We start from the raw sequence: 27,962 nt of genomic DNA, 5'->3' as shown, positions 1-27,962 counted from the left end.
GTGGCTCTGCTGAGTTGTGACCGATGGGAAACTTCCTTATGAATCACCATAAACACAGTCCCTGTGACTATTCCTGCCATTACCATCAGCGTGGCTAGCCGTTGATTCACACGCCAACTGTCTTCCACTCCCTCTCTCCTCCTGCCCTTCTGGAATGTGACTTCAAAGAACAGAAGGTTCCCAGCGCTCATGCCCCTTCCCTTCCCAGCTCCTCTCTCTCCTCTAAGATAGTCAGCCTCTTGCTGCCTTGTGTTGAGTCCAGACCCCTCCCTTTTATCCCAATTCTGACTATTCCCCATTTCCTACCACCCTGCTGAAGCAAGGAGAGCCCTGGACATGAAGAGTGAATGGTTTGGGACACCTGTCTTCCCCTCTCTCACCTCAGTTGTTTCCTCTGACAATGAAAGTGGAAATGCTAACCTCACAGTATTGCCTTGAGAATCACATGAACTCCCTTAGGAATCCAATCCCTGAAAACAAGACAGGCCCAGGACACTCATGAGACCTTGGCTGGCTTAACCTCTTCCATCTCTTCTCTTTGGACAAACCATTGCTCTCTTCCTTCTTGGTGCCTCTTAAACTTTTGTTTTGTTTTGTTTTTCGAAACAGGTTTTCTTGTGTAGCCCTGACTGTCCTGGAACTCTCTCTGAGGATCAGGCTGGCCCTGAACTGATGGATATCCTCCTGTCTCTGCTTCCCGAGTGTGGGACTAAAGGCCTGGCTGACTCCTCTTACACTCTAAATGCTCCTGGGAAAACGGAACACATGCCATCGGTCTCACAAGTTAACAGAAGCTGAATAGCTGGCGCCTCTCCTTCCAAAGCGAAATGATAGAAGACCGACGTTGAGAAAGTGTGTACGGTTAGGGGAAAACGGAGCAGGCATGAAGGCTGTTTCCATCTTAGAGTCACCTGCGACTTCTTCCCTGGCCCACCGACCTTGCCGCCATTCTCAAACTTTTGGTATTAAAGGGAAGGGCCACCATCAGCCCAGGCAGCAAATGCCAAGGGCCTCCTGCGAGGGCTCGGAGTTACAGTTCTAAAGCAGAGCTTCAGGCGCCATCCTGTGGCCACGAGGGAGATTGCAGAAGTAAAGAGCTGGAGAAAAGAGAGAGGAAAGGATCTAGCTTCCCTCTTTCCTCACAGACCCCATCGGGAAGTGCCCTATTCGGGTCTCACACCTCCAGAAGTCTTCTGTCTGGCCCTGCGTCCTCTTAGACAAGAACCTGCGTCCTCTAGGGCTCCCTTTCTTTATCTTCAAACTTGAGGGATTGGGCAAGGTGAGATCCAGGTGTCATGCCAGGTGCTTAGTTTATCTTCTCGTGGTATCTAAGCAAGCTCAGATCAACCCAGCTTCTGTGCCCCACTGCTCCTGACCCACATGGGCAAACACGGAAAATGCAGCCACGTGGTTTAAGGTTTGACACGAAAAGTCTCCTCTATCCCCCTTTCCTGCCTTCTGCAGCATTCTCTCGTCAGACACACCCTCTTTCTGTACAGTTCTACGCAAGTGGACTTCGCTCCCCTCGAGCCTTGAGCTTCCCCAGTTCAAGGGCTGTTCTCAGGGACACACGTCTCCACCCAGCCTAGCAGGGCGCCAAGTACGTGGCGCATTCGCTCTGAAATCAGCCTGCCTTCAGCCATGGATGGTAGCAGAATCGTGCGCCCCTCAACAGCTTCCACGTATAAATCCTGGGAAGCTGTGAGGAAATCTCTGGCACTGAGCGACAAAGGAGACTTCTAGAGATATTTTGATGGAGAGGCATATCTGCTATTGTCAAAGTCGCAGGGATATAATCACACACAGAGACAGGACTGTCCAGATCAGAGGGATGCCGGACTGTGAGCCAAGGAATTCCGGAGGCCTCTAGAAGCTGCAAAAGAAAGCAGACCTCTCCAGAAGGAATGCACACCTGTCGCTCTGTCTCGAACTTTCGTTTTGGGGAACTGTAAAACAAGGAACTCCTGCTTTCAGGCTCCTCGCTTGTTAGAGCTGCAATAGGACACCGATAACATGCCCGCTCAGCCTCTCTTTAGATATGCGGCTTTGGTGAACTGCGTGCCTCTATTCCTTCATGTGTAAAATGGGAATGAGGAAGGCAACACTTACTTATTAATTGGGGATATGGGTGTGGAGGTCAGAGGACAGCCTGCGTGCCTTAGTTATCTGCCTTTATCATGTGAGTTCTGAGAATTGAATTCAGGTCGTAAGGCTTGATGGGTAAATGTGCTCGCCAGCTGAGCCATCTTAGATAATACTTACCTCACAAGGTTGTCTGGATAAAAGAGGATACCGTGGCAATGCTTGAAACTCACTTAAAACCATGTCCGAGATTGAACATGATACCAATTACAGTAAGAATTGTTGCCAACTACCATTAACTGAGAGCCTAAAATGTGTGTTGGACACAAGAGCAGGTGCCTTAGCAAAAATTCTTCTAACCACATCAACCCTTTTGGGGATAACAACAAACCCTGAGGAATTTACCTGAAATTCACTCTGAAATCGAAAGCATTGTAAGCTTTAGTTCCCGTGTGTATCTGGGAAGTTTGTGTTCCTTGACGGTAGAGAGGTTTATGTTGTTTGGCTTTGTTTCTTGAGGGGGTGGGAAGGGCAGAGGGAAAGCCACAGGCTCAGCGTGCCACTGAGTGCCAGAGGCAGGCCCAATCCAGATGAAGCGCATCTCTCATGCCCCACTCGACCGAGGCTCCCACCTCCTCACCAAATCCCCAGCCAGGTCCCAAGCGGCCTTTGAGCGACATTTTTGGCACCAGGAGACAGCAATAGCAAAAGAACGAAGTGATGGAGGATGCGGGACTCAGACTTGCTCAGACCCAAGGGTTCTAGGGGCACCCCCTCCTTCCCTGCGTCCTGCATAACGGGCCATCTGTTCTGGGCTGAATAAACAAGGAACGGGAAGCGGCTGCCGGGCCCCTGTCCCCAGCCCCCGTCCTGCACAATGCGCCTTTCTCCGAGAGGACGCCGTCCGGGCGCCTGCGAGCGAGCTCCATCTGAACTCCCTTCCCCCTAACGGGGCAGCAATAGCCACAAACCGACGCAGTGGAAACCCATATAGGCTTTTCTTTTTAAAAAAGAAAACAAAACAAATAAAAAAAAAGAAAGAAATCCAACAAAGAACTGGCCTCAGCACGCGGCGAGGGCGTGCGAGTGTAGCGTGTTTCCCCACCAGCACCTCCCCATCCCATCCCACTCCAAATCCAGCTTCAGGTCCAGGCGAGGCCAGCTCGAAGGCAGCGCTGGGGGCCCGCCAGCGCCCCCTCCCGGACGGTTCATGCCGCGGGGCACGGGTGCTCAGACGGCTGGCGACCTTCGCTTCCGGCTAGCCAGCTGGTTCTCCAGCTCCTCCAGGCGCTCTGTCAGCTGGGCCAGTGCGCAGTTAAGGAAGATGTGGGCTCAGAGATTCTCTCACCTGCCCTGCAGCCCGCGCCTCCAGGCCCAAAGGATATGATTCTGCGTCAGGCTCTCAAGCGCTCCCAGCGTGCGGCCCTGGAACTCCACGAGACTTTCGCATTCACAGGGACTCCGAAGTTCTGTCCCCGCGCTGATGCCCTCCTCTGCAAGCAGAGCACCAAGAGTCAGGAGAGTGAGCCAAAGGAAGCCCGTCTCTCTGCGGCCTTGACCTTCTGATACATCTCTATCAAGTTGATGGTTGAGTATATACAGGCTTTTGATTCAAACCTGGCCTGAGTTCCAGCCAAGGAGCCGAGAAGTCCTGGGGAAAACTCAACCCCTGTAATCCTCAATTCCTGCATCTGTAGAGAGAATCTAGTTTATCCACTGGAGGTTGTGAGGATTAGACTATCTGTGTATGTGCACACACTTGCAGGAGAAATTCTGAACCCCCAGTGCTTTCTGGGATATCCACGGAGCTTAGTAGAATCCAGATTTTGATTCATAATGAGGGTCTGTATTTTCAATAAGCTCCTAAAACATGCGGATATTAAAGTCCATGGATTTCACTTTGATTAGAAAGAACCTAGAGGCCAGGCAGTAGTGGCGCACCTCTTCAATCCTAGCACTTGGGAGGCAAAGGCAAGCGGATCTCTGTAAGTTCGAGGCCAGCCTGGTCTACAAAGCAAGTTTCAGGACAGACAAGACTGAGAAACCCTGTCTCAAAAAAATAATAATAAATAAATAAAATAAAAAATAAAATAAAAAAATAAAGACTCCAGAGTGACAAACACTCTCCAAATGAGACATAAAAACAACGGGAGTGTTCCATATCTGTCACACCCGATTTGGTAGCCACAAGTCACCTGGAGCTACTTAGCCCTTGAAATGTGACTGCTGCATCTAAGTACTCAGTTTGTGTTTTATTTGCTGTGTTCAGTTGTAATTCATTATACACAGAGAGCATCTGGAAACCACACTGACACAATGCCTAAAGCCATGCCAGGCATAAGTCAACCCTGTACTGTGTATTTTTAAGTCAACCAGAATTGCTCAGACTGTAGTCTGTGGCCAAGCAGAAGGGCATAACCTAGGAATAAACATAGGTTTTGTCCAACCCTACCCCAGACCTACTGAGTCACGGTGAAGCCCAACAATATGTGATTCCATTGGTTCTAAAAAAAATAATGTTTAAATTAAGGATCCACATATGTCTCCACATGCATTTCAGCACCCCGGAGTGGAGTACAGTTTTTCTTAATGGGACATAAATAAAACGATGGTGAATCTTACCAGATATAGCGTCACTGTAAGCCCATGCCTTTTTATTATGTGCGTGTATGGTGTGTGTGTGTGTGTGTGTGTGTGTGTGTATGTGTGTGTGTGTGTGTACATGCCACAGCACTCCTGTGGAAATCAGAGATCAACTTTTGGGAGTCAGCTCTCTCCTTCCACCTTGTTGAGACAGGGTCTCTGGTTGTTTCTGCCCCCCTGTGTACACTCAGGCTAGCGTGTATTTCCAGGCTAGTTGGCCTACAAGCTTGCAGGGGCTCCTCCTGTCTTCCCCTTCCATCTTGCTGTAGGGATGCTGGGTACAGGTGTGATTGTATCACACCTGGCTTTTTGTGAATGTGTTCCAGGACCGAACTCAAGTCATCAGGCTTGCATGGCAACTGCTTTTACCTGCTGTGCCATTTCACCCGTCCCCATTCTTAATATTACAGGTAATAAAGTCATTGGCACAATTCTTGGCACTCACCCTCCCTATAAAGTTAGCATTATGAGTCAAACTCCCATACTTGGCAAACTACTTTGTGTCATATTACTTGATGGTCTCAATAACAATCCTGACAGGATTGCCTGTGGCTTTAGAATTGTAGCTATAGAGGGTCACGGAAGAAAGAGGATCAGACCAGGCCATACTACAGCCAGCCAATGAGGACCCTTAACCAGAGAGCCCCAACTTGCCTCAGAAATCTAAAGCTGGCAGTAACTTTGAGCATCCTTCCCCTTACAGAAAAGGGTGAGGAGGGGAGGAGGGACTTATCCAGAGTCCCCTGCAAATGACAGGGTCAGGACAGGAAGGGCCCTAAAGCCCAGTGCTTCCAAAACACCTTAGTTAATCATTAGAGTTGGGGGTAGAACAGGGAGCTCCCTCAACTACAGAGGCTCTGCTCTGGGCACAGCCCTGCTGACCTATCTCCACAGGCAGTGCCTGACACACTAGATGGAGAATCCCACCTTAGCCCTGTGTTGGACTCTAAAGACCCTGGGGTCAAAATCAAGAGTTCCCAAAAAACTCTGTCCCCAAAAGGTCCAGCTGCTGCCCCCCACCACACACACACACACACACACACACACAGGTACATCTGAGTCCATATCCCTCAGGTACAGTACATTGGAGCGATTGCATTTATTGTCTGTGTCCCCCAGAAAGCACAAGCTACTGGGTTAAAACCAGCCTGTCACTTTGCCAGGTCCATAAAGCTGAATTTCAACAAGCTGGAGGGCTACAGTTGGTTCCACTTACCTGTGCTGAATTTGGCTTCCTTTTTACAGTTTTCTCCAGGGCTAGAGAGACGGCTCAATGGTTAAGAACACTGGCTGCTCTTTCAGAGGACCTGGTTCAATGCCCAACACCCACATGGTGGTTCACAACTATGTGTAACTCCAGTCCCAGGGAATCCGACCGCCCCCACTTCTGGCCAACACAAGCACCAGGCACATACGTGGTGCACAGACATACATGCAGGCAAAAGACGCACATAAAAATGCAATAAAAATAAAATGATGTTTTCTCAAATTATTCCAAACACTATTAATTTGAGCAACAAATCAAGAGCTTCCTTGATTCTGATGTGCACCCAAAACACTTGCGGGTCTGACTCATTGTCTAGGGCCTACGTTTCTGACAAGCTACAGAAAGAGACAGGCCTCTGCTGATCCGAGCTTAAATAACAAGCTCTATGTAGAGAGCTGTGACGGCTGAAGCGTGTGTGTGTGTGTGTGTGTGTGTGTGTGTGTGTGTGTGTGTGTGTGTGTGTGAAGTGCTGAGGACAGGGCATCTATGGGAGGCAGGGCAACAAAAGACCAGAAGGCCCAGGGGAGATGCGCTCACCTGGGCAAATGCTGCCTTTGAGATTCTCCAGCAGGTGAGTCATGGTGCCAAAGTCGGGAGAGTAAGATACATGCAGCTCCGATGGTTCGGATGCGATCTCACGCAGTTCTTCCTCCACCGCCTTGCCCACGCCCACAGCGTACATGACGATACCTAGAGGGCCCAGGCACTCAAGAGGGCTCCCAGCCTCGAGAAAACTGCTTCCTGGCCTCCCACTCCAACCCCACCCAAGTCCATCCCTTGCCAAACTTACCTTCCTCTTTAGCACGAGCTGCCCACACGGAAATGTCGTCCTGAGAGCGGCCATCAGTGAATACCAAGCCCACACGAGGCACATTAAGGTCCCGAGGCCGTGCACCCTGCGCCTCTGAGAAGCTGTGCTCCACCATGTGGCGCAGTGCCAGGCCAGTCATGGTGCCCCGCTCCATGTACTCCACAGCCAGGACTGCCTGCTTCACCTCCGCGGCAGTGCCATAGCGGCCCAGAGGGAACTCGGTGCGCACACGGCTGGAGAACTGCACCAGGCCAATGCGTGTGCCTTCGGGGGACACGTCCAGGAAATCCACGATCTGGTTCACAAAGCGCTTCACCAGCTCGAAGTTCTGTGGGCGCACACTCTTGGAGCCATCCACCAGGAGAACAAGATCCACATGGCCCTCCCGGCACCCTGCCAAGGAGAAGGCTTGGATGGAGGGGTCAGGTCCTTGACCAGCAGAGCCACATACTCAACTAGTTATTCACCGCCAGGATTTATTATATAACACATGCCAGTTATGGGTCCTGCCCTGCGTGCCCAGCGGTGTGCTCAATCACTGCTATCATGGTTACACCATCCTCTTTTTTTATGATAGACTTTGATGGTTAAGTGCTTAGCACTAACCAAATGCTCTGCTAAAAAGCATTTTTTAGGCCGGCCAGTGGTGGCACATGCCTTTAAACTCAGCACTCAGGAGGCAGAGGCAGGCAGACCTCTGTGAGTTTGAGGCCATCCTGGTCTACAGAGAAAGTTCCGGGACAGCTAGGACTGCTGCACAGAGAAACCCTGTCTCGAAAAATAAAACAAAACAAGGAAACATTATTTTAAATAACCAACGGAAACAATACCACCACAGCTATCATACATCGATGACCTAGTACCTATCTTCTGTCACAATTCTAAGCATTGATCCGTATTAATAGCAATGACAAAAACACCACTTACTGGTGTTTACCATGTGTCAGGCACTGAAAACGTGCACTGTGTTCACTTTCTCCTTGAGTGTTATCCCATTCTCTATAAACTGGGATTCAGAAGGATAAAGTAATTTGCTTCCATAGTTAGTAGTGGCAAAGCCAAGACTGGAAGCCAGGATTAGCTAAACCACAAACTGCTGGACCTGATCCCTACATCCTTGCCCCCTTTACTCTGAACCAGGAGATTCGGAAGTACCCCAAGGAGTTCAACAACAAAGAAAGCATAATCCTGATCCATGAGATCAGGAAAGAATGTGACAAGGCAAGGCATGCCATCTGCTACAGTTAAGGGAAGTGCATCATGAAGGGACATAAGGGAACCCAAGAGAGGAATAAATCATCTTACCTGGAGAGACTGGGAAAGGCTACACGGAGGTGTTGAAATTCAATTCAGTATTTGATTTGGATTGGATAACCGTGTAATTCAAAACTCATAGAGCAGAACCCTTCCTCCTAATGAAATCATCTTTGGGAGGAAACTGGGCTTAGACACAGGCATGAGAGTCAAGACTTCTCGAATGGAATTAATGTCCTTACAAGAGCTGCCTGCTTCTTCCTTCCATCCATCATTGGAGAACACAGAGAGAAAACCAGTATGTATGACCCAGGAAGCAGAGTCTCACCGGACACACTACCTACCAGCATCTTGGTCTTAGATTTCCCAGAGCTGAGAAATAAACACTTAAGACACTGTTGTGGTTTAGATATGGTTTGTGCCCAAGAGTCCATGTGCTAGAATCTTGGACCCCAGTGTGGCAGGACAGAGTGGTCTCTGCAGGGTCTGTTTTCTATCACTGTGACAAGAATACCTAGCATAAGTAACTCAGAGGTGAAAGGATTTGTTCCAGATCATGTCCATGGCTGTCTGGCTCCATGACCTTTGACCTGGGGTAATGCCAAGTATCATGACATCAGGAGAATGGTGGAAGAAAGCAACACCCTCCATTATAAAAGAAGAGACAGACAGAAAGGGACTGGATCAAAACACTCTTCAAACAGGACATGGTGGCACAGGCCTATAATCTCAGCACTTGGGAGGTGAAGATAGGATTCCTGTGAGTTCAAGGCCAGCCTGGAATACTCATCTAAACCCCGCTCACTCTTCACAAGTTGAGGATGTAGCTCAGTTGGTAGAGTTGTTGCCTAGTATATACCAAGTCCTGAGTTAGGTCCTGAGGCAGGAGGATTAGGAAGCTCAAGGTCATTATCAGTTACACAGCTAGTACAAGGCCAGCTTATGCTATATGAAACCCTGTCTCAAAAAAGAAAGAAACGCTCAAAAGACACACACACTCCGTGACCCTCTTTCCCCAGTTGGGGCCCATCTTCTACAGTTTCACCTCCAACAGCCCAAAACTCTACTCCCATACTTAATCTATGCTTGGATTAATCAATTAATAAAGGCAAAACCCTTGTGATCCAATCACTTCCAAGAAGCCCAGGCTCTGAACATTCTTGCATTAAGGACCAAGCCTTTGATACATGAGTCCTGAGAGGAAACACTTTATAACAAAACCATAGCAGGGCCTTCTGGGAGATAACTAGGTCATGGAGCACCGTCCTAGGAAGAAAGTAATGCCGATATCAAAGAGTAGAGTAGGTCTCAAGAGACTAGCTTAATGATCCTGACAGTTACAAAGGATTGGTATCTCCTGTATTTGAGCCCTGGTACACACATGCTCCTCACTCTCAAGATGGTCATGTGGCCATCACCAACACTGAAATGTTGATACTCTGCTCCAGACCTACAGATCTGAATTCCATAAGCTTTGTTCTTTATAAGTCGCCCAGCGTTGAGTAACACACAACAGCACCGTCACACAGCAACCTGGATGGACCAATGCACTCTGACGACGAGGAATTTGCCAAGGCAAGAAGAGACATTCTAGAAGGCTGATAGAAGCATGTACAAAGGAATGGGAACTGGGAAGCTCATGCTACATTTGGGAAGAAGCAGGCCAGTGTGACTAAAAGGTTCAAGTGTAGCAAGAAATGGGCTAGAGATGACTAAAGCGAGATTGTAATGAGCTTAAGTGATACCTTCAAAACTGACCTCAGACCACAACGAGATCGAGAATAATAATATATCACGGTGCACTTCACATTCTTACATAGAACTAAACTGCTGCCTCATGAAGCAATACTTGCTTTCCTAAGACCAGGAAACCATTTTCTCTTCTTTCCCTTAAATGCCGATTTTAACCCACTAATTTGGTTTCATTATCCATTAATGTGGTTGTACCCAGCACTGGAAAAAACTCAAAGGAAAGGCATTTGATCTTTATTTTGTAGACACTGGTGAGCCACAAAAGGATTTTGAGTGAAGGAGGAATATGATTAGATACAGATTTTGAAATCAGCCTTGTCAGTAGGGAAGAGGACTGGTTGGAACAGAAGCTAGGAAAAGCCCATCCCCCCGCAGTTAGACATCCACACATCTTTGGGGCTATAACAAGGGCATTGAGAAGGTCAGATTGTAGGCAATGGGGCAGAAGCAAACCCTCTGCCTATAACTCACGGTCACAGCTCTTGCCATCAGCCTGAAGTCGCCTCCCCTCAGGGCACAGGCAGCGGAAGGAAAGACCCTCACTCACACACTGGAACTCGCAGCCGTGATCCACACCATTGCAGAAGTCCCTGACTTAGAGGAGATACCAAGCAGAACGAGTCAGGTTAGACCCCAGCACCTAGAATCACTTCCTATTCTCTACTAATCTGAGAGACACCTCCTCACCCCGACAGCTCCTCCCATCAGGCAGCAGGTCATGGCCCTCTCTGCAGCGGCACTGTGGCCCCGCTAGGGTGCTCACACACTCGTGCTGGCAGCTATGGTTTCCAAAGCTGCAGTAGTCAATGGCTGAAGGAAGAAAGAAATGGAAGGAAATCACTTCTGGGTGAAGCCAGCGGGAGCCTCCGTCTAGCATGCTCACAGGGGTGGGTGAGCAGGGCTTATTTACCCCTGCAGCTCCTCTGGTCCTGCTGGAGTGCAAAGCCAGCTCGACAACGGCAGAAATAAGAGTCCAGGAAGTTGACACAGAGGTGTTCGCAACCGTGAGTCCCTTCGGCACAGAAGTCCATGGCTGGGAAGAAGATGGAGTCAGCCTTTGCTCCCTCAGGGCTGCATTTCACAGCCAGGCCACACAGCCCTCTGAGGAGCTCTTTAACAAAGCCTGGGGCATGGTCTGTGAAGGGTCTGCCACACAAGCGTGAGAACCCGAGTGTGTCAGGATCCCCAGCATCCACATGAAAGCTGGGTATGGTTGCTGTAACCCTAGCTCTGAGATGGGCAGAGACAGGCAGATCTCCAGAGACCACCGGCAAACCATACTAGCCAATGGTGAGCTCCAGCTCCAGTGAGAGGACTTGTCTCAAAAAAAGAAAGAGGAGCCGGGCAGTGGTGGTGCACGCCTTAAATCAGGCACTCAGAAGGCAGAGGCAGACAGAGCTCTGTGAGTTCGAGGCCAACCTGGTCTTCAGAGAGAGTTCTAGAACAGCCAGGGCTACACAGAGAAACCTTGTCTCGAAAAATCTTAAAAAGAAAAGAAAACAAGCATAAATAAATAAAGTTTCGGGAGATGAATCCATGGTTAACACAACATTTGCCTCACAAGCCTATGACCTGAGTTCAAAACCCATTTAAAGGCAGAGGAAGAGAATCAAGTCCACAGAGTTGTCCTCTGACCTCCACATGCACACTGTCACACTACACACACACACACACACACACACACCTGCACTCACACATAATACACACTAATAATAATCAAAAATTGTTTGATAATAATGAAGTGGAGAGTTGTAGAGGAAGATACTTGACACTGACCTCTGACCTCCACAGGCATTTGCACACACATACATGCACCAAGTTTTTTTAATTAAAGAAAAAATGCTAGCACCCATGCCTTGCCCTACCCCAAAGGTCACAGTTAATTAATCTGGTGTGCTTTCCAGACATTTGTAGTCTTCTTTCTACAGGGTCAGGTGACATTTCCCAGAGCCAAAGAGCCCACTGCTGAGTCCAGCGTGTGGAGGAGTATAGTAGGAGGCCATTGTTCATTTTCCAGCCGCCCAGACTCCCAAAATAATCACACAGAAACCATAGTACTTGCAATATTATTTGGCCAATAGCTTAAGTGTATTTCTGGCTAATTCATATCTTAAATTAATGCATCTCCATTAATTTACCTGTGGCTTACCAGATAAAGTTCTGGCATCTGTCTCTGGCAGGGCTACATGGCTTCTCCTGACTCCACCTCCCTTCTCCCAGCATTCAGTTTAGTTTTCCCCACCTAGCTCTGTTACGCCCTGCTCTGCTATAGGCTCAAAGCAGTTACTTTATTCATTAACCGATGGTATTCACAGCATACAGAGGGGACTCCCACATCAAAGGAGGATCCCATCCTCCACAAGCTCAATGGCTCACAGCCAAGTGTGAAGAGCAGCATCTTCACCTGTCCGAGAAACGCGGTAGGAAGAAGCTGTTTACTATTTCCTTTTGAAGGGGCAGAAGGGAGACCTGTTGCTGGATGGATTTCTTTGACGGTTTGGATATGCAAAGATGGCCTAGATCTGAACTGGGGGAAATGGTGAAATTTTGAGATTCCTGGAAAAGGGACTGCAGGGAACAGGAGGAGAAACGTGACAGATAGGATGAAGTTTTGTAGCCCTGTGGGCTAAAGATGGCAATGGGGAAATCTCTGTAGTAGGATAATTGAGGGCTTCCAGGAACAAGGGCGTCTAGCGGCAATTACAAGTAATGTTTTTCTTTGTATGTTTGAGTTTTACCTTACTCATATCCCTGCCCACTTCCACCTTTTACAAAATGGACACGTGTACACGTACATATGAAAGCAGAGCCTTCTGTGCACATGTGTGTAAACCGAAGACTGTAACAAGGTAAGCATGTGGGACTAAAAATTTGAGAAAAGATCATAAGTAAAAAGAATGCAGCAAGGTGAGGCATGGTATCAGTTATCTCCATACTCTGAAGGTTAGGGCAGAAGGGTCATGAATTTGAAGCCAGCATGAGATACACAACAAGAAAGTAAGGGAGAGGTGGGGGAGACAAAAGAAGAGGAAAAGAGAAGAGGAGGGGAGGGGAGGGGAGGGGCGGGAGAGGAGAGGAGGGGCGGGGAGAGGAGAGGAGAGGAGAGGAGAGGAGGGGAGGGGAGAGGAGAGGAGAGGAGAAGAGAAGAGAAGAGAAGAGAAGAGAAGAGAAGAGAAGAGAAGAGAAGAGAAGAGAAGAGGAAAAGCCAAAGAAGGAAGAGGAAGGAAACTAAACAAAAACCCAGAGCAGAATATAGCTACCAAAATGCATGTTCTAGATATCTTAGGAAAAGAATGTTGACAGTAATCAAATAGGGTGTATATCAAACCTTTTTAAGCTTGACTTTTGAATGTGTGGTGTGTGTGTGTGCTGGTGTGCACAACTGTATGGCACTCGGATCAGAAGGGTATTGGACATCTTCCTCATCGCTCTCCACCTATTCCTTTGAGGCAGCATCTCTCCCTAGACCTGGAGCTCCTGTTTTCTTGGCTACGCTGGAGACCAGCAAGTCTCAGAGAGCTTCCTTCTCTGCCCACTTCAGAGCTGGGGTTACAGGCATTTCCCAGATGACTGTCTGGTCATGAACGCTGAGATCCAAATTCCAGTCTTCATGATTATGTAGCAAGTGCTCTTAACCACTTTGAGCCATCTCTCCAGCCCCTCAAAACCTTTCCAAGTTTCTAAACAGAAGAAGACCCAGGTGGTATCTGGGTTATGGGATCACATGACCTCTTTTTCCAGATTGTGAAGCTAAAACTGTGGAACTAGTAGCTGTGAATGTATGGAGGTCTCCTAACACAAGGTCTGGCACTATATGAGTGGTGGAAAACACAGTCACAGGAATATACTCACCAAAATATGCTCACCACAAAGAAAAACCCAAATATTCATACATGTTTGTTTGTTTTTAAAAAAAAGCCACTCACCAAAAAGAAAAAAAACAATGATCTAAGGAAGATAGCTTTTCAGAATTAAAGTGAAAAAAAAAATAGGTGAAGGTGGCGCACACCTTTAATCCCAGCACTCAGAAGGCAGAGGCAGGCGGATCTCTGTGAGTTCGAGGCCAGCCTGGTCTACAAAGCGAGGTCCAGAACAGGCTCCAAAGCTACAGAGAAACCCTGTCTCAAAAAAAAAAAAAAGATTTGCAGAGAGGAGAGGAGGCACCAAAGAGAGAGAGCTGAGGTGCAGAGTTAAGAATGAAGAACATTCAGCGTGGAGAGTTGAGAGGGCCGCGTAGCTGAGGATATCCCAGTGGTGTCTAAGTGACGAACTTGAAGGGTTGGTCTTGGAGGAGACAGAAGAAACAAGTCTGGGAGGTGGATGGAGACAGGTAGGCGATTGTACCAAACGGAGGAGAAAGGGTACAAAGACAACGATTAACTGGGTGGGGTCAAGACTCCTAGATCTGGTTCACAATAGACTTGTGTGGCCCCAATTAATATCCCCTCTTTCTATGGTTTGTAAGATGAAGGGGGCGTGCTTCTATTTCCAAAGGACTTGCCAAAATCGTTGTTGTGATGCTGGGAAGGCAAAGAAGGTTCATGAACAATGAGTCTCCAGGATGGGGCAGTGCTCACCCAAACACTTCTTGTTGTCTGGGGCTAGCTTGTAGCCAGAGTTGCAGGTGCAGTAGAAGGTTCCTGCAGCATTGACACACTGGTGTTGGCAGCCATGTTCCTGCTCAGCACACAGGTCCTTGCCTGAGGACACACAAGGAGAAAATCAGCAGAGAACAGGGGAGCAGAAGTGTCCAAGGAGAGGGCTCAATGGTAGGCAGCAGGGTCTTGAAGTAAATACCCAAGTCTGAACTTGGGTAGGCTATGGATTCCTTTCTTTGAGAGGGCCAGTCCAGGGGAGAGGGCTAGGGGAAAGAAGAACCTTTGAATGGTCTTAGAAAAGAACACTGCCCTGCATGAAGCCAGTCGTGCAGGAAGGTGGAGAGGTACTAAATCACAGGAGATGAAATAGCTCAACGTGTGAGCACAAAGCCAGCGCCCCAAACCTGTAATCTCAGCGCTTAGGAGGTGGATTCAGGAGGCTCTGGAATTCAAGGTCAGCCTCAGCTACAAATCGATTTCAAGGCCAGTCTAGGTTACAAGAAATCATGTCGTCATCTCCCCCTCCCAACACCCCTTCCCCATAAAAGTGACTAAAAGAGTTCTCATAGCCTTTGTATACAGGGAGTGGGGGCATGGGGGAGGGCTTAGAGTGGGAGGAACCATACTCCCGTGGGCGGAGCATGACTCCTGATAGACAACACTCTTAGTTTGGAGGGTTGATGATTCTGTTTGTTTTTTGTTAGTTAATATGTTGGTTTGCGACTGGGTTTCTCTGTGTAACAGCTCTGGTTGTCTTGGAATCCACTCTGTAGACCAGGCTGACCTCGAGCTCCCAGAGATCTGCCTGTCTCTGCCTCCCGGGTGCTGGGATTAAAGGTGAGTGCCAACATTGCCCAGCAGTGATTCTTGTTTAAAAGACATTTTTGTGTTGGAGTTAGGCATTCAGACACATGACGCAAAGGACATAGCAAGTCCCTGGTTCAGCATGACTAGCTGCAGGGTGTTGTGGGACCAAGTCTGAATTGTGATGCACTCTTCTGCAGACTTGAACACCCTACTGTACCCTGAGGGCAGAGTAAAGCTGAGGGGCCACCCCACAGGGAGGGATTTGTCTGTAATGATGCAAACTTGAATGTAGCCTCCTTCAAGCCAGAGTTCGCCAGATGCTCTAACTCACCGCACAGCCGGCCCTGGAACTGCAGGCCAAACTCCTGGATGAGATCGAAGGACTCCACCAAGAAGACGTGCTGGTCCAGGGGAGGCGAAGCCATGGCGCGTAGAGAGCCCACGTCTGCTCGCTGCACTCCCACAGCGTAGATCTCAATGCCGCGGGCGCGCGCCTGCGCAGCCACTTCGGCCACTCGATCTTGAGGTCTCCCGTCGGTCACGATGACCAAGACGCGCGGTACTCGCGCCTCAGATGGGCGCGCGCCTTCGGCCTCGCTGAACGCCACGTTCATGGCATACTGGATGGCCAGCCCGGTCATGGTACCCTGAGCCAGCGGCACTACCGCGCGGATGGCGCGCTCCATGTCCTCCCGGCGCGAGAATGCACCCAGGGGAAACACGCTCTGTACTTGGCTAGAATACTGGATCACGCCAACACGCGTGGCGTTCAGCCCCACGTCGAGGTTACGGAGGAGGCCCACTAGAAACTGCCGCATGGTCTCAAACTCGAAGGGGCGCACGCTGCGGGAGCTATCAATCACGAACACCAAATCCAGGGGGCCAGTGTAGCACCTAGGACCTGCGGGGAGGTGGGAAAGGACTCTCTCGGATCGACTAAAGCTGATCTCTCAGGAAACGCCAGAAGAAATGCTGTTATCTGAATGAAACAGCGCCCAGCATATTAGCCCAATAAACATGCCTTGGATACAGCCACTCATTCATCACTGACCCAGGAAATGCACAAGTTCCCTGCATACAGCTCTGGGGGCGGTTCTGAGTCAACATTATATATTTGAGAAGTGGGCAAAGAGATGTCCCAATCTCCAATGCCTTCATGGACCAGCCAGATATCATAAATGAATGAACTGGTTCAGTTATGCCTATGATATCACAAGCCTCTGTATCCCTGCTAACGTGGGTGGGTCCCAGCTACATATTGTTATAAACCCAAATGGACTGGATGTTTAGCAGGTCATTTAATTTTTTTTCAAGAAAATTCTCAAATAAGGTTTTTATGTGAAATCGCCTGATTTTTTTTCCCATATTTCCAATATACTTCAATAAACTGCAACACTAGTTGATCAGTTCTACATGAACCCAAAACTCTACCACATACTCCAGGTGTAGAAACAACAGGAGGGGTGAAGTGGGAAGCCCAAACCCAGCCCAAAGCGTTTCAAAGTCCTTGCTTTCCCCCCTCCCCCAGCAATGCTGGCTGGCAGTGGATGAAGGAACTGTTTCTGCACCCCTCCTCCCGTGATGAGGGCTGGGCCCCAGCTCACCTGCGATCTGGAGCTGGATTTCCCAGGGCTGGAGAAAGAGCAGCAACAGAAGCAGTGGCCAGCAAAGGAGGCCTCTCATGGTGCTTGCAGGATGAAGAACCAAGGTGCCACAGCCTGAAGGTAACAAAGCAACAGTTTGACTTCACTCTCATTTCAGGGGGTGTGCGCTTGGTTTCTGTGTATGTTCAAAATGTCTTCCCAAGCATGGTGGCACACTCAGGAGGCAGAAGCAGACAGATCTCTGTGAGTTCGAGGGCAGTCTGGTAGACATAGCCAGGGCTATATAGTGAGACTTTATCTCAAAACAAAAGCTTTTTAATATTTTTTTGATGTCACCACCCTGGGATTGCTGAAATTCACAGGTGAGTCTTAGTAGAAAATGATATTTTGCAGAACTACAGGACACCAAGTAAATAAAGAGTAGACAAAACATATAAAATTCAAAAGGGGATAAATGCCTTTATAAAAGATGTTTTACATGAATTCTTTATTGTGTGTGCATATACACACTACGACACACACATGCAGAGGTCGAAGGCAGTTCGTTGAAGTCGGCTCTCTCCTTCCATTGTGTGGGTCCCAGGATTAGACCGTCCTGAACTCCGGTGGTCGGTCTTAGCAGCAAGCACCTTTACTCACTGAGCCATTCTACCGATACTCCCCCCCCCAAAAAAAAGCCTTTTCTCAATACGAGGTACAGCGTTAAATGAGTTCATTCGATGTGGCATTAACTCTCTACCCAGTTCTGACACTCAAGGCAGTTGTTGGCTTGGTTGCACCTATTCAGAAAAAGAGGTTTAAAGAAATTAGATGCCGCTAGCCAGCCTCGCGCAGCAGGAAAGTCCTGTCTGGTCTGGGAATCAGCCAAGGTGCTCCGTACTCTCTTCTTCAGCAGAGAAAAGCCAATTCCACTGTCTCCCGACCCCGCTTTGGGTTCTAGGGTCTTTGTGGTAAGCCAGTGAACAAGAACAGCCTCCGTGTCTTTGTTACTCGCCTGCTCTAAGAAAAGGCCGCCAGGGGGCGCCGCCGGGTCTGGCTTCTACGGCCGTGGGAAGCCCACATCTGCCCAGCAGGTGCCCCTACCCAGAGCAAACAGGACGCTGGGGAGCCCCGGGACCTTGAAGATAAGGCTTGGACGAAATATATCCGGTGAGAGGGTTGGGGGGTGCAGAGGTGTGGAGGGTACCGAAGACAGAGGCACTAGACGTGCCCAGAGAGCTGCTGGGGCCCCGACCAGCGGCCATGGACCCTTTGGGGACAACAGGTAAGTCTTCACCCTCCTGCATAGCCTAGAGAAGTCCCCTGAGAACGAGAACACAGACACACACACACACACATACACGGACACACACAGGAACACACAACATACACACACGGACACACACAGGGACACACAACACACACGGACACACAACACACATTGTACTAATGGAAAATGTGGGGCCCAAAAAGAGTGCCAGCTGAGCTCCAGACACAGAACTAAACCTAGGCCCCCCTCTTTTTCTCCAGAGTTCCCAGGTTCCCTGGCACCTAGGAATCACTAAGCCTTTCTCCCTTTCCCTACCCCACCCCCACACGGGACGCTGAGCCTGCTCAATCCATTTTTCTGTCGCTGTTTCTTGGCAAAGCAGTCCAGCGCCCCCTAACCCACCGCCGCCCCGCCCCCAGTTCCTTGAATGGGCCCATTCTGAGCAAAGCCGGTGTGTGTCTCTGGCTCCAAACTGCCTTCCTTCCCATCCGGGATTCCTCTCCCTTCTGGTTTTCCAGGCAGGGTAGAACAAAAATCCCTCTGGTAGGGCCTGTCGTGGTAGAGTGACTGAGCTAGCAAGCTATGTCCGCTGCTTGCTGGTGGAGGTAAAAGGAAGGGGCTGCCTTTTCTGGAGTGGGCCATAGCTGAGGCACCATCCGGGTTACCATCTGAGTAAAGGTCCACGGAGCCTTTGAGACTCTGTTGGCTCTTGACTGTGATCCCTCTAATCCTGCTCTTGGCCTAAGTCAACACATACTTGGTATCACCTCACCTGCACCCCGGAATCTTAGAAAGTCAAAGTAGCTACGGTCTAAATTCAACTTTCCCGACCTGCCATTCCCCCAGACGAAAGTCGGTCCAGGGAGGGCCAAGGGAATCATCACTCAAGGGCCTACTTTGAAGTGGTGGTCCACCAGACTGACACTGGACCCCAGTTCTCCTCGACCTAAAGAGTCAATCCTTACATTGAAGAGGAAGTTTCTCCCATGCCTTTAGGGAAGGGAAAGCTCATTCCCGAGGAAGGGGTCTATGAGGTCAAGAGCTGACCCGGAATGGACACTTTGGGAAGCTGCCAGAACCTAGAGGGAGGAGACTAGAGAATGAGGGCCTACGGTTAGTCGGCCTTGCTGCAGGGGCATCGGAAACGGTACTGCAGATTAGATGTGGGCACGTAGGCCGCTAAATACAGTCCCCCCACGGTTTTTTCCGCCGGCTTCCCTGCAGACCCCTCGGTGCCCCCGGGCCCTTTGACTCACCTGAGCCTGCGGGACAGTTCAGAGGCGCGGCTACAGAGCGACGGGCCAAGCCTCCTAGGGAGTTGGACCAGGTAACGGCGGCGTGGGCAGCTTGCCCTAGGTGGGGACTGCCAGACAGCTAGAGCGAGGCGAGGCGGCAGCTGCATTTAACCTGGGGCGGGCGGGTGGGGAGGGGGAGCGCGGGCTGCGACCCCTCCCACTGGCAGGGAGAGATCTCCCCCTTCCTCTGAGTACCCGGGCCGCCGTGCAAGCGCGGTGCCCCCTTCTCCTGCCACTGTCGGAGCTGCAAGCTCGAGCTGCGGGCCGGAATTCTGCTACAGCTGGAGTCGGGGCGCGACACTCCCGGCAGCCGGAATGCTCTGGAATCCTACACGAGACACTTCCCAGAGGAGAGCCCCAAGAGGCGGAGCGGTCCTGGCCGCCGACTGCCTGGCCTGGCTGGGCTTCCAAGGACGCGCCCGGTTCTTGCCCTCAGCTGTCCCTTCCAGGAGTGATGGAAGGCCGGGACTTGGTCCTGCTAAGAGGGTAAAAGGACTCAAAAGGACAGCCTCCGAGTTCTTAGCTCTCTTCAGGGCCCAACTGCTCATTTCCCAAATATCTCCCACCATGCTCCGTTTAATTGTGTAAGTTTTGTGAGAATCCATCCTCACCTGCTAAACCCTCAGACTGACAAGCAACAGACCCCAGAGAGCTGGCCTAGCTCACCCTACAAGGCCAATTCTTGATTCCCTGTATTCGAAGAACGGAAAACTCCCGTAGCAATACTCTAGGGGTATTATTTGCCCATCAGAAAGACTCGGATCCATCTCCATCCTACTAATGCGACTTGTGGCCTCATTCATATCTACACCCATCTGCCTGCTGGAGCTGCGCTTGTGCCCTGGACCTGGGGCCGGCAAAGCCTGTTTCTTCTTACTTACTTACTCTCCTGGGGTGAAGGCTTAATTACCATTCCCACAAAACCCACCTCCAGATGAAGACCAAATGTAGGGCTTTCAAATGCAGCTTTCCACGGTGGCTCCAGACTACAACAGCCAGGAAGTCATCCACACAGCACAGCACCTGGGTGATCCCAGTGGGCTCCGCACAGGCCCATGACCCGACCCCTGGGGGAATGGAAATCAACCCCAGTCTCCTGCTTCAGCCCACATAACCCTTGACCCTTCCAGTGGCTGGTTTTCCCATCCCTATTCCTAGGTCACCCCCAGAGCACGCCACCATCCTGAGGGAAGGTGTGCGCACATGCCTGCAGCAAAGATGTGAGCAGACTGTGTGGATCCTGCATGCCAAGGTAGCTCAGAAATCCTACGGAAATGAGAAGCGGTAGGTGACTATCCACGCCCAGTTCTCTGCAGCCTTCAGCCCTGTACACCCTTCCAAACCTCTCACCATTTAGCTGCTTTGACATCTTGGAGGCCTCAAGGCTGGCACCTCAGGTACTGACCAACCATAGTCCTGTTCCTCAGCCAACAATAGCCACCAATTGTGATCTACAGCAGAATTTGACAGGGACTTTCAGATCCCCACATCCCCACACATTACCCATCCATTCAGTTACTTATGAGGTCCTGTGGTCGCCGCTGGGCACTAAGCATCGAGCTGCACAAAACTGATACACAGCATCTTCACTCAAGTGTGGAAGAGACCGTTACCTCCCCACAAAGCAGCAAACAGGATACTTTAGATTGTGCTGAGAGCTACAAGGAAAACAGAGAAGGGTTACATAGTAGAAACCAGAGGGGGAAAGCTTAGCTTGAAAGGTCAAGGGGGTCAAAGGCTCTTTAGGAAGTGACATCAGAAATGGGGTACCAGTACTAAAATGGAGTCACTATGAAAAGTCTCCAACAAGCATTCCAACTAGAAGGAACAGAAGATGCAAAGGCCTCAAAGCTACTAGTCCTGTACAGCTAGTCCTGTAGGAGAGAGAGAGAGAGAGAGAGAGAGAGAGAGAGACTGAACAAAGGGGGGGGGATGTTGCAGGAAATAAACAGGAGAAGCAGAAAGTGCCTGGGTCATGTGAAGACTTGGGATTTTTGTTTGTTTGTTTTTGTTTTTGTTTTTCAAGACAGATTTTCTCTGTGGCTTTGGAGCCTGTCCTGGAACTAGCTCTTGTAGACCAGGCTGGCCTTGAACTTACACAGATCTGCCTGCCTCTGCCTTCCGAGATTAAAGGCATGCACCACCACCGCCTGACAAGATTTTAAACCACTAATACGGAATATCATAATCTGACTCATGTTTCCATCATTATTAATAATATTGCTTAATTTGTTTATATTTGGGGGTAATAAGACAGACTCTGGCTTTATAACTCAGGCTGCACTTGAACCCACAGTAATTCTCCTGTCTCAGGTCCTATCCCCTTCAGTGCCCAGTGCCGGGATTAGGATTACAGGCAAGAGCCTCCAAACCCAATTCAGTTTAACTGTTTTCTTAAGGTTTATTTATTTACATATCTTATGTTTATGGTGCTTTGTCTACATGCATGTCTGCACACCAGAAGAGGGCATAGGATCCCATTATGGATGGTTCTGGGTCACCATGTAGGTGTTGGGAATTAAACTCAGGACCTCTGGAAAAGCAGCCAGCACTCTTAACCTCTGAGCCATCTCTCCTGCCCCTTGACTGTTATTTTCATTGTTGTTGTTACTGTGTGTATGTGTGGATGCTACAACTCGTGTGGAGGTCAGAAGAGGACAACGTTGTGTGGCTGGTTCTCTTCTTCCACCTTTCAGTGGGTTCTGGGGATTGAGCTCAGGTTGTCAGATTTGCCCTGGCAAGCATTTTATCTACCAAGCCATAAGAAGTAATCTGGTAGATGGGCAGTGGTGGCCCATGCCTTTAATCCCAGCACTCAGGAGGCAGAGACAGGTGGATCTCTGTGAGTTTGAGGCCAGTCTGGTCTACAGAGCAAGTTCCAGGACAGGCTCCAAAGCCGCAGAGAAACCCTGTCTCGAGAAAAGAAGAAGAAGGAGAAGAAGAAGAAGTAATCTGGTTGCTGTGTGAAAAACAAGTTCCAACAGAGGCAGTGACAAGAAAGAAAGATTGAAAGGCTGAGAGTGGGGAAGGCAGGAGGTAGCAGTTAGGACCGAGGTGGTAGGAAGCCAACGGATTCCAGATATGTTCTGAAGATGGAGTGGGCCGGACTGACAGGGTTTAATAAACAAAAGAATGTTCTGTGTTAAAGGGATTCACCCGATTAGGGGAGGAGAAGGAATAATGATTCTTTGGGTTTATGTTTCTTTGAGACACTTTCGAGATAGTGAAAGTGATATATCCAGTTCTCTACCTGTTTCCAGGTTCTTCTGTCCTCCGCCCTGTGTCTACCTCGCTGGTCCAGGTTGGAGGGTTAAGCCTCTGCAAGACCAAGGTGAGAGCGCCCCCTGGGACTGTTCTCTGCAGGTAGGGCCAACTAATTCAGCAGGGTCCTGGAGACCAGCTGTTTGCAGTGGCAGTCTCGTTGCTCCCTCTGGCGGCAAGAACTAAGTTTGACTGGTACCTGAGTTTCCCCAATCCTAGGGTTAATTCCCGTCATTTTTCTAGCCCACCAGTCTGCGGAGACCGGACCCACGGTCTGCGGCTACATGGGACTGGACGGCGCGTCCGGCAATGCTCCTGAGACGCAGAAGTTGAATTTCGAAGAGCAGCCGGACTCAAGGGTGAGACTGAATGAGAGAATACCCAGTTCTTGCCTCTTCTCTGCAAAAGAGAACTCCCACGTCCTCTCCAGAAGCCAAGAGATTACTAGCGGGGAGGCCAGAGGGTGGGTTCTGATGCAGAGCCTAGCTGGTGCGGCTTCTTGTCTTCTCTGATGGGACGCATGTCATAACTGTGAAAGGTTGGCGCATTCGCTGGCAGAGAGTTGAAATAAGACGGGCCCCATCCCCATGAGTCCCGTAGGAATTTGGTTGTGCCAAGACCCTGTACATCTCCGACGCCGATAAGAGGAAGCACTTCCGGTTAGTGCTGCGGCTTGTGCTGCGAGGAGGCCGGGAGCTGGGCACCTTCCACAGTCGCCTCATCAAGGTGATCTCCAAGCCCTCACAGAAGAAGCAGTCGCTGAAAAATACAGACCGTGAGAGGGGGTGGAGTGGGAGGGTGCCATTCAAATCCAGAGCTGTGAAGTTGGGAGGAAGGTGCAGGGGTGGAGTCAGGGGGAGAGGTGGAGTCTGAGTCGAAAGAAGGGAGAAGTCAGGGGGGTAAGTGGCTGGCCAAGACCAAGAAAAGTCACGCGCATACATGGAGATCCCCACGTGATGCAGGAAAGAGAAGAGGCACCAGATTTGAGGACGACAGTGGGGGGCTAAGAACAGATAAAATCTGCAGGCAGGTGCCAAAACTGGGGCCAATTAAAAATGACCTTAAGGAAGTTGTGTTCCAGATCCAAGCAGTGTTCTAGGTGGCCCTTGGTATTCAGGAAACGTGGATGGCGTGGTGACATCGTGTAGAATCTGGCGGTCTGGGTTCGAGCCCTGCCCTGAAGTTTGCTAGCTGCCTGATTTCGGGCAGACTGGTCCCTTAGCTGGAAATAAGAGAATCGACTGAGCTGATACATAGTTAGAAAGTAAAGGATGGGGAGACGGCTTGGTGGGTGAAGTGCTTAAACACAAGCGGCAGGGTCTGAATCTGGGTCCCCATAAAAGCTGAATGTGACCCCAGCACTGAGCAAGTAGGGACAGGGGGATCCTCCTCGGCTCACTGGTCAGAAAGTTCTAGAAAAATAGTAAGCTCTCAATTCAGTAAGAACCCGTGTTCTTACTGAATTTCAGAAAATAAGGTGGAGAGTCACACACACATACACACACACACAGGTGTGTGCACCCACCCACACATGTGCACACACATATAGAAAAAAGAAAGGAAGGAAGAGAGGGAGGAAGGACAGACAGACCTATTGTATAATAAACTCAATGGAAGGGGGCCTGGACTAGGTATAGATGGCGTGCCAATAGTCTGACGAGTGTTGGGAGCAGAGAGGAAGACACTGCTCAGGGCCATATCCCTGACTAGTCTAAGTCAGTGAGAAAATAAAGCTGGGTCTCTGAGCACATGCCACAGGCTGGAAGACACATTGAGTTCTCAAAAAATTCCCCTGCTCTTTCATACACGTGATCTGTGCTTAGAGGCTGGCTCCATGTGCCACCCCTACCTGCTTCACACTTCCCGGCCCCAGGACACCTCCTGAACTCAGCCTAGTGTTAGCATTTGGTATTGAAGTCCTCCATGAAGACCCATGAACTCGCTCAGAGCAAAGCCCAGTGCACACCATCAGCTCCCAGCACAGTACCTATGGCCAACCAGGCCCTGAGTGACCTGATGATCTCAGTCCACAGGGGAGCTGGCAAGCTCAGAAGCAGAATTAGAGCGGGCCCTAGCTAACCAGCTGGGGAATTCTAATCCCCATCGTGTCAGGCCAGCAGGCAGAGTAGGCAGGCTGTCACAGAGGATAAGAGATCATCTGGGGAGACCAAGGGACCACATAAGGCCAAAGCACTGATCCCACTTCCCTCACAGTGTGCATCTCCTCGGGCTCCAAGGTCTCCCTTTTCAACCGCCTGCGCTCCCAGACAGTGTCCACGCGTTACCTCTCTGTGGAAGACGGGGCCTTTGTGGCCAGCGCAAGACAGTGGGCTGCCTTCACACTCCACCTGGGTAATCATAGAGCAGGCGCGGGCTGGGGGCTCCATGTGTGTTAGCATATTTAATCAACATGTCAGGAAGGTAAACCAGTGTAACTTGAGCCTTGGGAGGGGAGGACAAAGGTTTGCCCCACCACCACCACCTTAGTTCACCCACTCTATTCTAATCCCTGTGGCTATGCCCTTTCCCCTCAAGCCAGTAGGTGGCAGGCCCAGGGAGCACACCTTTGTGGGGATGACCGCAGATTACCTCTCCAGGACTAGAACCCTAGTCTTCGCTTCTTCCAACTGTGGTGTGTCACAAAGCCAGAAGTGGAGAAGCAGGATTTGGGGCAGAAGTTCTGAAGCCTTTGTCCCTTTCTTTCATCTCCAGCTGATGAGCACCGTTCCCAAGGGGACTTCCCACCCCAGGAAGGTTACATCCGCTATGGCTCCCTCGTGCAGCTCGTCTGTACAGTCACGGGCATCACACTGCCTCCTATGGTATGAGAAAGGACTCTGACTCCACACGGGTAACCACAGATCAGTACAGAAGCGTGGCCACTGTGGGCAGGGCTGGGGGCAGTGAGGCCTGAAGGTCTAAAGACACCGATTCTCTCTCAGTGCTTCATGGGAGTGTGCCCGTGACCTCACAGCTATCAGAATAGAACTGCCTGGCTGGGAGAGCATCCAGCCTCTGGGGAACCCCGCACCTTGCCACCCCTCTTCCTGACACCCCTCTGCTGCAGATCATCCGCAAAGTAGCCAAGCAGTGTGCCCTCCTAGACGTGGATGAACCCATTTCCCAGCTGCACAAGTGCGCATTCCAGTTCCCAGGTGACACTCCAGGAGGGGGTGGCGCCTACTTATGCCTTGCCACAGAGAAGGTGGTGCGGTTCCAGGTGAGAAACAGAGACTGCTAAGCACAACAGGAAGAATCCAGAAGCCGTAGGATGTAAGATCTTGCCCACAAAGGTTGCTGCTTCTCACACAGTAGTACCGTCCATGGACGAGTAGGGTAATGGAATGTAGAAAAGCACTGTATTTACTGTTAGTAACCAATACTCCTTCCCAAGGGCTTTTAGATGTTGGGATATGAAACTGCAGTCTATATGAACTGGAGAGATAGCTCAGTAGGTAAGAGAACTTGTTGCTCTTCCAGAGGATCCAAGCTCAAGTCCCAGCACCCACATAGTGGGCCACAACTTCACACCCACCTGTAACTCCAGCTCTAAGGGATCTGACCTCTGAAGGTCACACACATATGGCACAGATTCACCTATGCACACATAAAAAGAAAAAATTGCAGAATATAAACAAAATCATAGTAGGAAATAGCATTGAATGTTACTGAACAAAGTTATGGGATGTCAAGGCACAAAAATTATACAGTGTGGAAAACAATAATTATTAAGTAATATTTCTTCCAAAACTATTATTCAAGAATGTTAGTAGATAGAATCATAAAATATAGAAAACAGTAATTATAGCCAGATGATGCACACATCTGTAATCTCAGCATCCAGGAGGCAGAAGCAGGCAGATCTTTGAATTCAAGGCCAGCTTGGTCTACAGAGTTAGTTTCAGGACAGGCTCCAAATGCTACACAGAGAAACCCTGTCTCAAAAAACAGAGAGAGGAGAGAGAGAGAGAGAGAGAGAGAGAGAGAGAGAGAGAGAGAGAGAGAGAGAGAGAGAGAGAGAGAGAAACTAAGCTGGCTCAAGGATTTAGTGTTCTCTAAGGGAGCTGGGGAAATGGTTAGTTGGTAATGTACCTAGTGTGCCAACTCTGGCACTGGAATTCACAATACCCTAGCACTCACATCTATTTTTAAAAATTGAACATGCGCGCGCGCACACACACACATAAATACACAGTATAAATAAAAAATATTGCTTTAAAAGAAGAACGGGTTTGGATATATATCCCATACAGTATGGGGGTCACACTCAAGCTCCCTGGAGCAGATAAATGGGAAAGCTTAGGAGGGAAACTTGATAAGGCTGAACCACTAGCAAAGCTCCAGTTCTATCCTTTGGACCTCCCTCCAGGCTTCCCTCTGCCCCAAGGAGGCCAACAGGGCGCTGCTCAACGACAGTTCTTGCTGGACCATCATTGGCACTGAGTCGGTGGAGTTCTCCTTCAGCACCAGCCTGGCCTGTACCCGGGAACCTGTCACTCCAGTGCCCCTCATCAGCACGCTGGAGGTGAACTGCAGAGTGGGCTGTCTGTCCCGGGACCCGGGAGGCTCTCACCCCTACCCCACACACACCTTCCCCAGTCACCTACATCTGGTCCCATCCGCCCCCAGCTGAGTGGCGGAGGTGATGTGGCCACGCTGGAGCTGCAGGGAGAGAATTTCCACGCTGGGCTCAAGGTGTGGTTTGGAGACGTGGAAGCAGAAACTATGTTCAGGTACGGATGGCGGGTAGGGGAGAGGAGGAGGACAGCTTGGCCCCAAGGCTCAGAGGTTGGAATGTTTGTCAGTCTATCCTCCTTATCCCACCCACAGAAGCCCGCGGTCCTTGGTGTGCGTGGTGCCAGACGTGGCGGCCTTCGGCAGCGACTGGCGTTGGCTGCGCACTCCCATTACGGTGCCGGTGAGCCTACTGCGTGCGGATGCGCTCTTCTATCCCAGCGCCTTCTCTTTCACCTACACCCCGGAATACAGCGCGCGGCCGCGGCCGCCCGACACGCACGAGCCCACCCCTGATGCAGACGCGCTTCTCGAGAGCATCCACCACGAGTTCACGCGCACCAACTTCCACCTCTTCTGCCCCAGCTAGGCCCCACCGCCACCTGCGGCTGCTGCCTGCCGCAGCTGTCCCTAGGACATACTTGACCCTTTGCTGTAAAAGGGCAGGAGGGAGGGAGATTTCTCACCTGTCCTCAGGCCACTCACTAGCCTCAACTGTCAATCAAGAGTGATGTTCTTTGCGGTTTGGGGTGTGTCCTGTTTTGTTTTGTTGTAACCTTGTAGATCCATCCTTCTGTCTTTGTCTCTTTCTGGCTTTTCTGAGT

At 50.1% G+C, this 27,962-nt stretch overlaps 2 protein-coding genes across 4 annotated transcripts; one reads left to right on the top strand and one right to left on the bottom strand.

Moving 5' to 3' along the window:
• Positions 1-3,224: 3,224 nt before the first annotated feature.
• Matn4 (matrilin 4) lies at positions 3,225-20,602 on the bottom strand. 3 transcript variants are annotated; one of them, XM_057780738.1, is made up of 11 exons: positions 19,324-20,602; positions 16,819-16,932; positions 15,546-16,115; positions 14,387-14,509; positions 10,720-10,842; positions 10,497-10,619; positions 10,281-10,403; positions 6,783-7,196; positions 6,530-6,682; positions 3,469-3,575; positions 3,225-3,390 (listed from the first exon to the last, which is right to left on the bottom strand). In XM_057780738.1, the coding sequence occupies exons 2-11, from the start codon at positions 16,895-16,897 to the stop codon at positions 3,313-3,315; spliced, it is 1,893 nt and encodes a 630-aa protein (XP_057636721.1). In that variant the 5' UTR covers positions 16,898-16,932; positions 19,324-20,602; the 3' UTR covers positions 3,225-3,312. The 3 variants fall into 3 exon arrangements, with proteins under 3 accessions (XP_057636721.1, XP_057636722.1, XP_057636723.1); XM_057780739.1 differs by lacking the exon at positions 19,324-20,602 and adding an exon at positions 17,341-17,448; XM_057780740.1 differs by lacking the exon at positions 3,225-3,390 and having other exon boundaries at positions 3,427-3,575.
• Positions 17,942-27,727, top strand: Rbpjl (recombination signal binding protein for immunoglobulin kappa J region like). Its single transcript, XM_057780741.1, has 12 exons — positions 17,942-18,082; positions 19,292-19,394; positions 20,521-20,646; positions 22,623-22,693; positions 22,867-22,982; positions 23,224-23,398; positions 24,838-24,975; positions 25,336-25,445; positions 25,691-25,843; positions 26,993-27,148; positions 27,253-27,356; positions 27,454-27,727. Exons 1-12 carry the CDS (start codon positions 18,061-18,063, stop codon positions 27,725-27,727), a joined length of 1,548 nt encoding a protein of 515 aa, XP_057636724.1. The 5' UTR covers positions 17,942-18,060.
• The last annotated feature ends 235 nt before the right edge of the window (positions 27,728-27,962 follow it).

The sequence above is a fragment of the Chionomys nivalis genome, chromosome 9, assembly GCF_950005125.1.
Source record: "Chionomys nivalis chromosome 9, mChiNiv1.1, whole genome shotgun sequence".
Classification (NCBI taxonomy): domain Eukaryota; kingdom Metazoa; phylum Chordata; class Mammalia; order Rodentia; family Cricetidae; genus Chionomys; species Chionomys nivalis.
This window is presented reverse-complemented; position numbering and strand designations above follow the sequence as displayed.

Bases quoted from the DNA above. Each gene is read 5' to 3' on its own strand.
- Matn4 (XM_057780738.1), bottom strand. From the start codon at position 16,897: ATGAGAGGCCTCCTTTGCTGGCCACTGCTTCTGTTGCTGCTCTTTCTC. The intron at 10,404-10,496 runs GTGAGGAGGTGT...ATCTCCTCTAAG, and splicing joins TGATGGGAGGAGCTGTCGGG to TCAGGGACTTCTGCAATGGT. The intron at 3,576-6,529 runs GTGAGCGCATCT...CTCTGCTTGCAG, and splicing joins CAAAGGCAGCATTTGCCCAG to AGGAGGGCATCAGCGCGGGG.
- Rbpjl (XM_057780741.1), top strand. From the start codon at position 18,061: ATGGACCCTTTGGGGACAACAG. The intron at 22,983-23,223 runs GTGAGACTGAAT...TGAGTCCCGTAG, and splicing joins AAGAGCAGCCGGACTCAAGG to GAATTTGGTTGTGCCAAGAC. The intron at 25,446-25,690 runs GTATGAGAAAGG...CCTCTGCTGCAG, and splicing joins GCATCACACTGCCTCCTATG to ATCATCCGCAAAGTAGCCAA.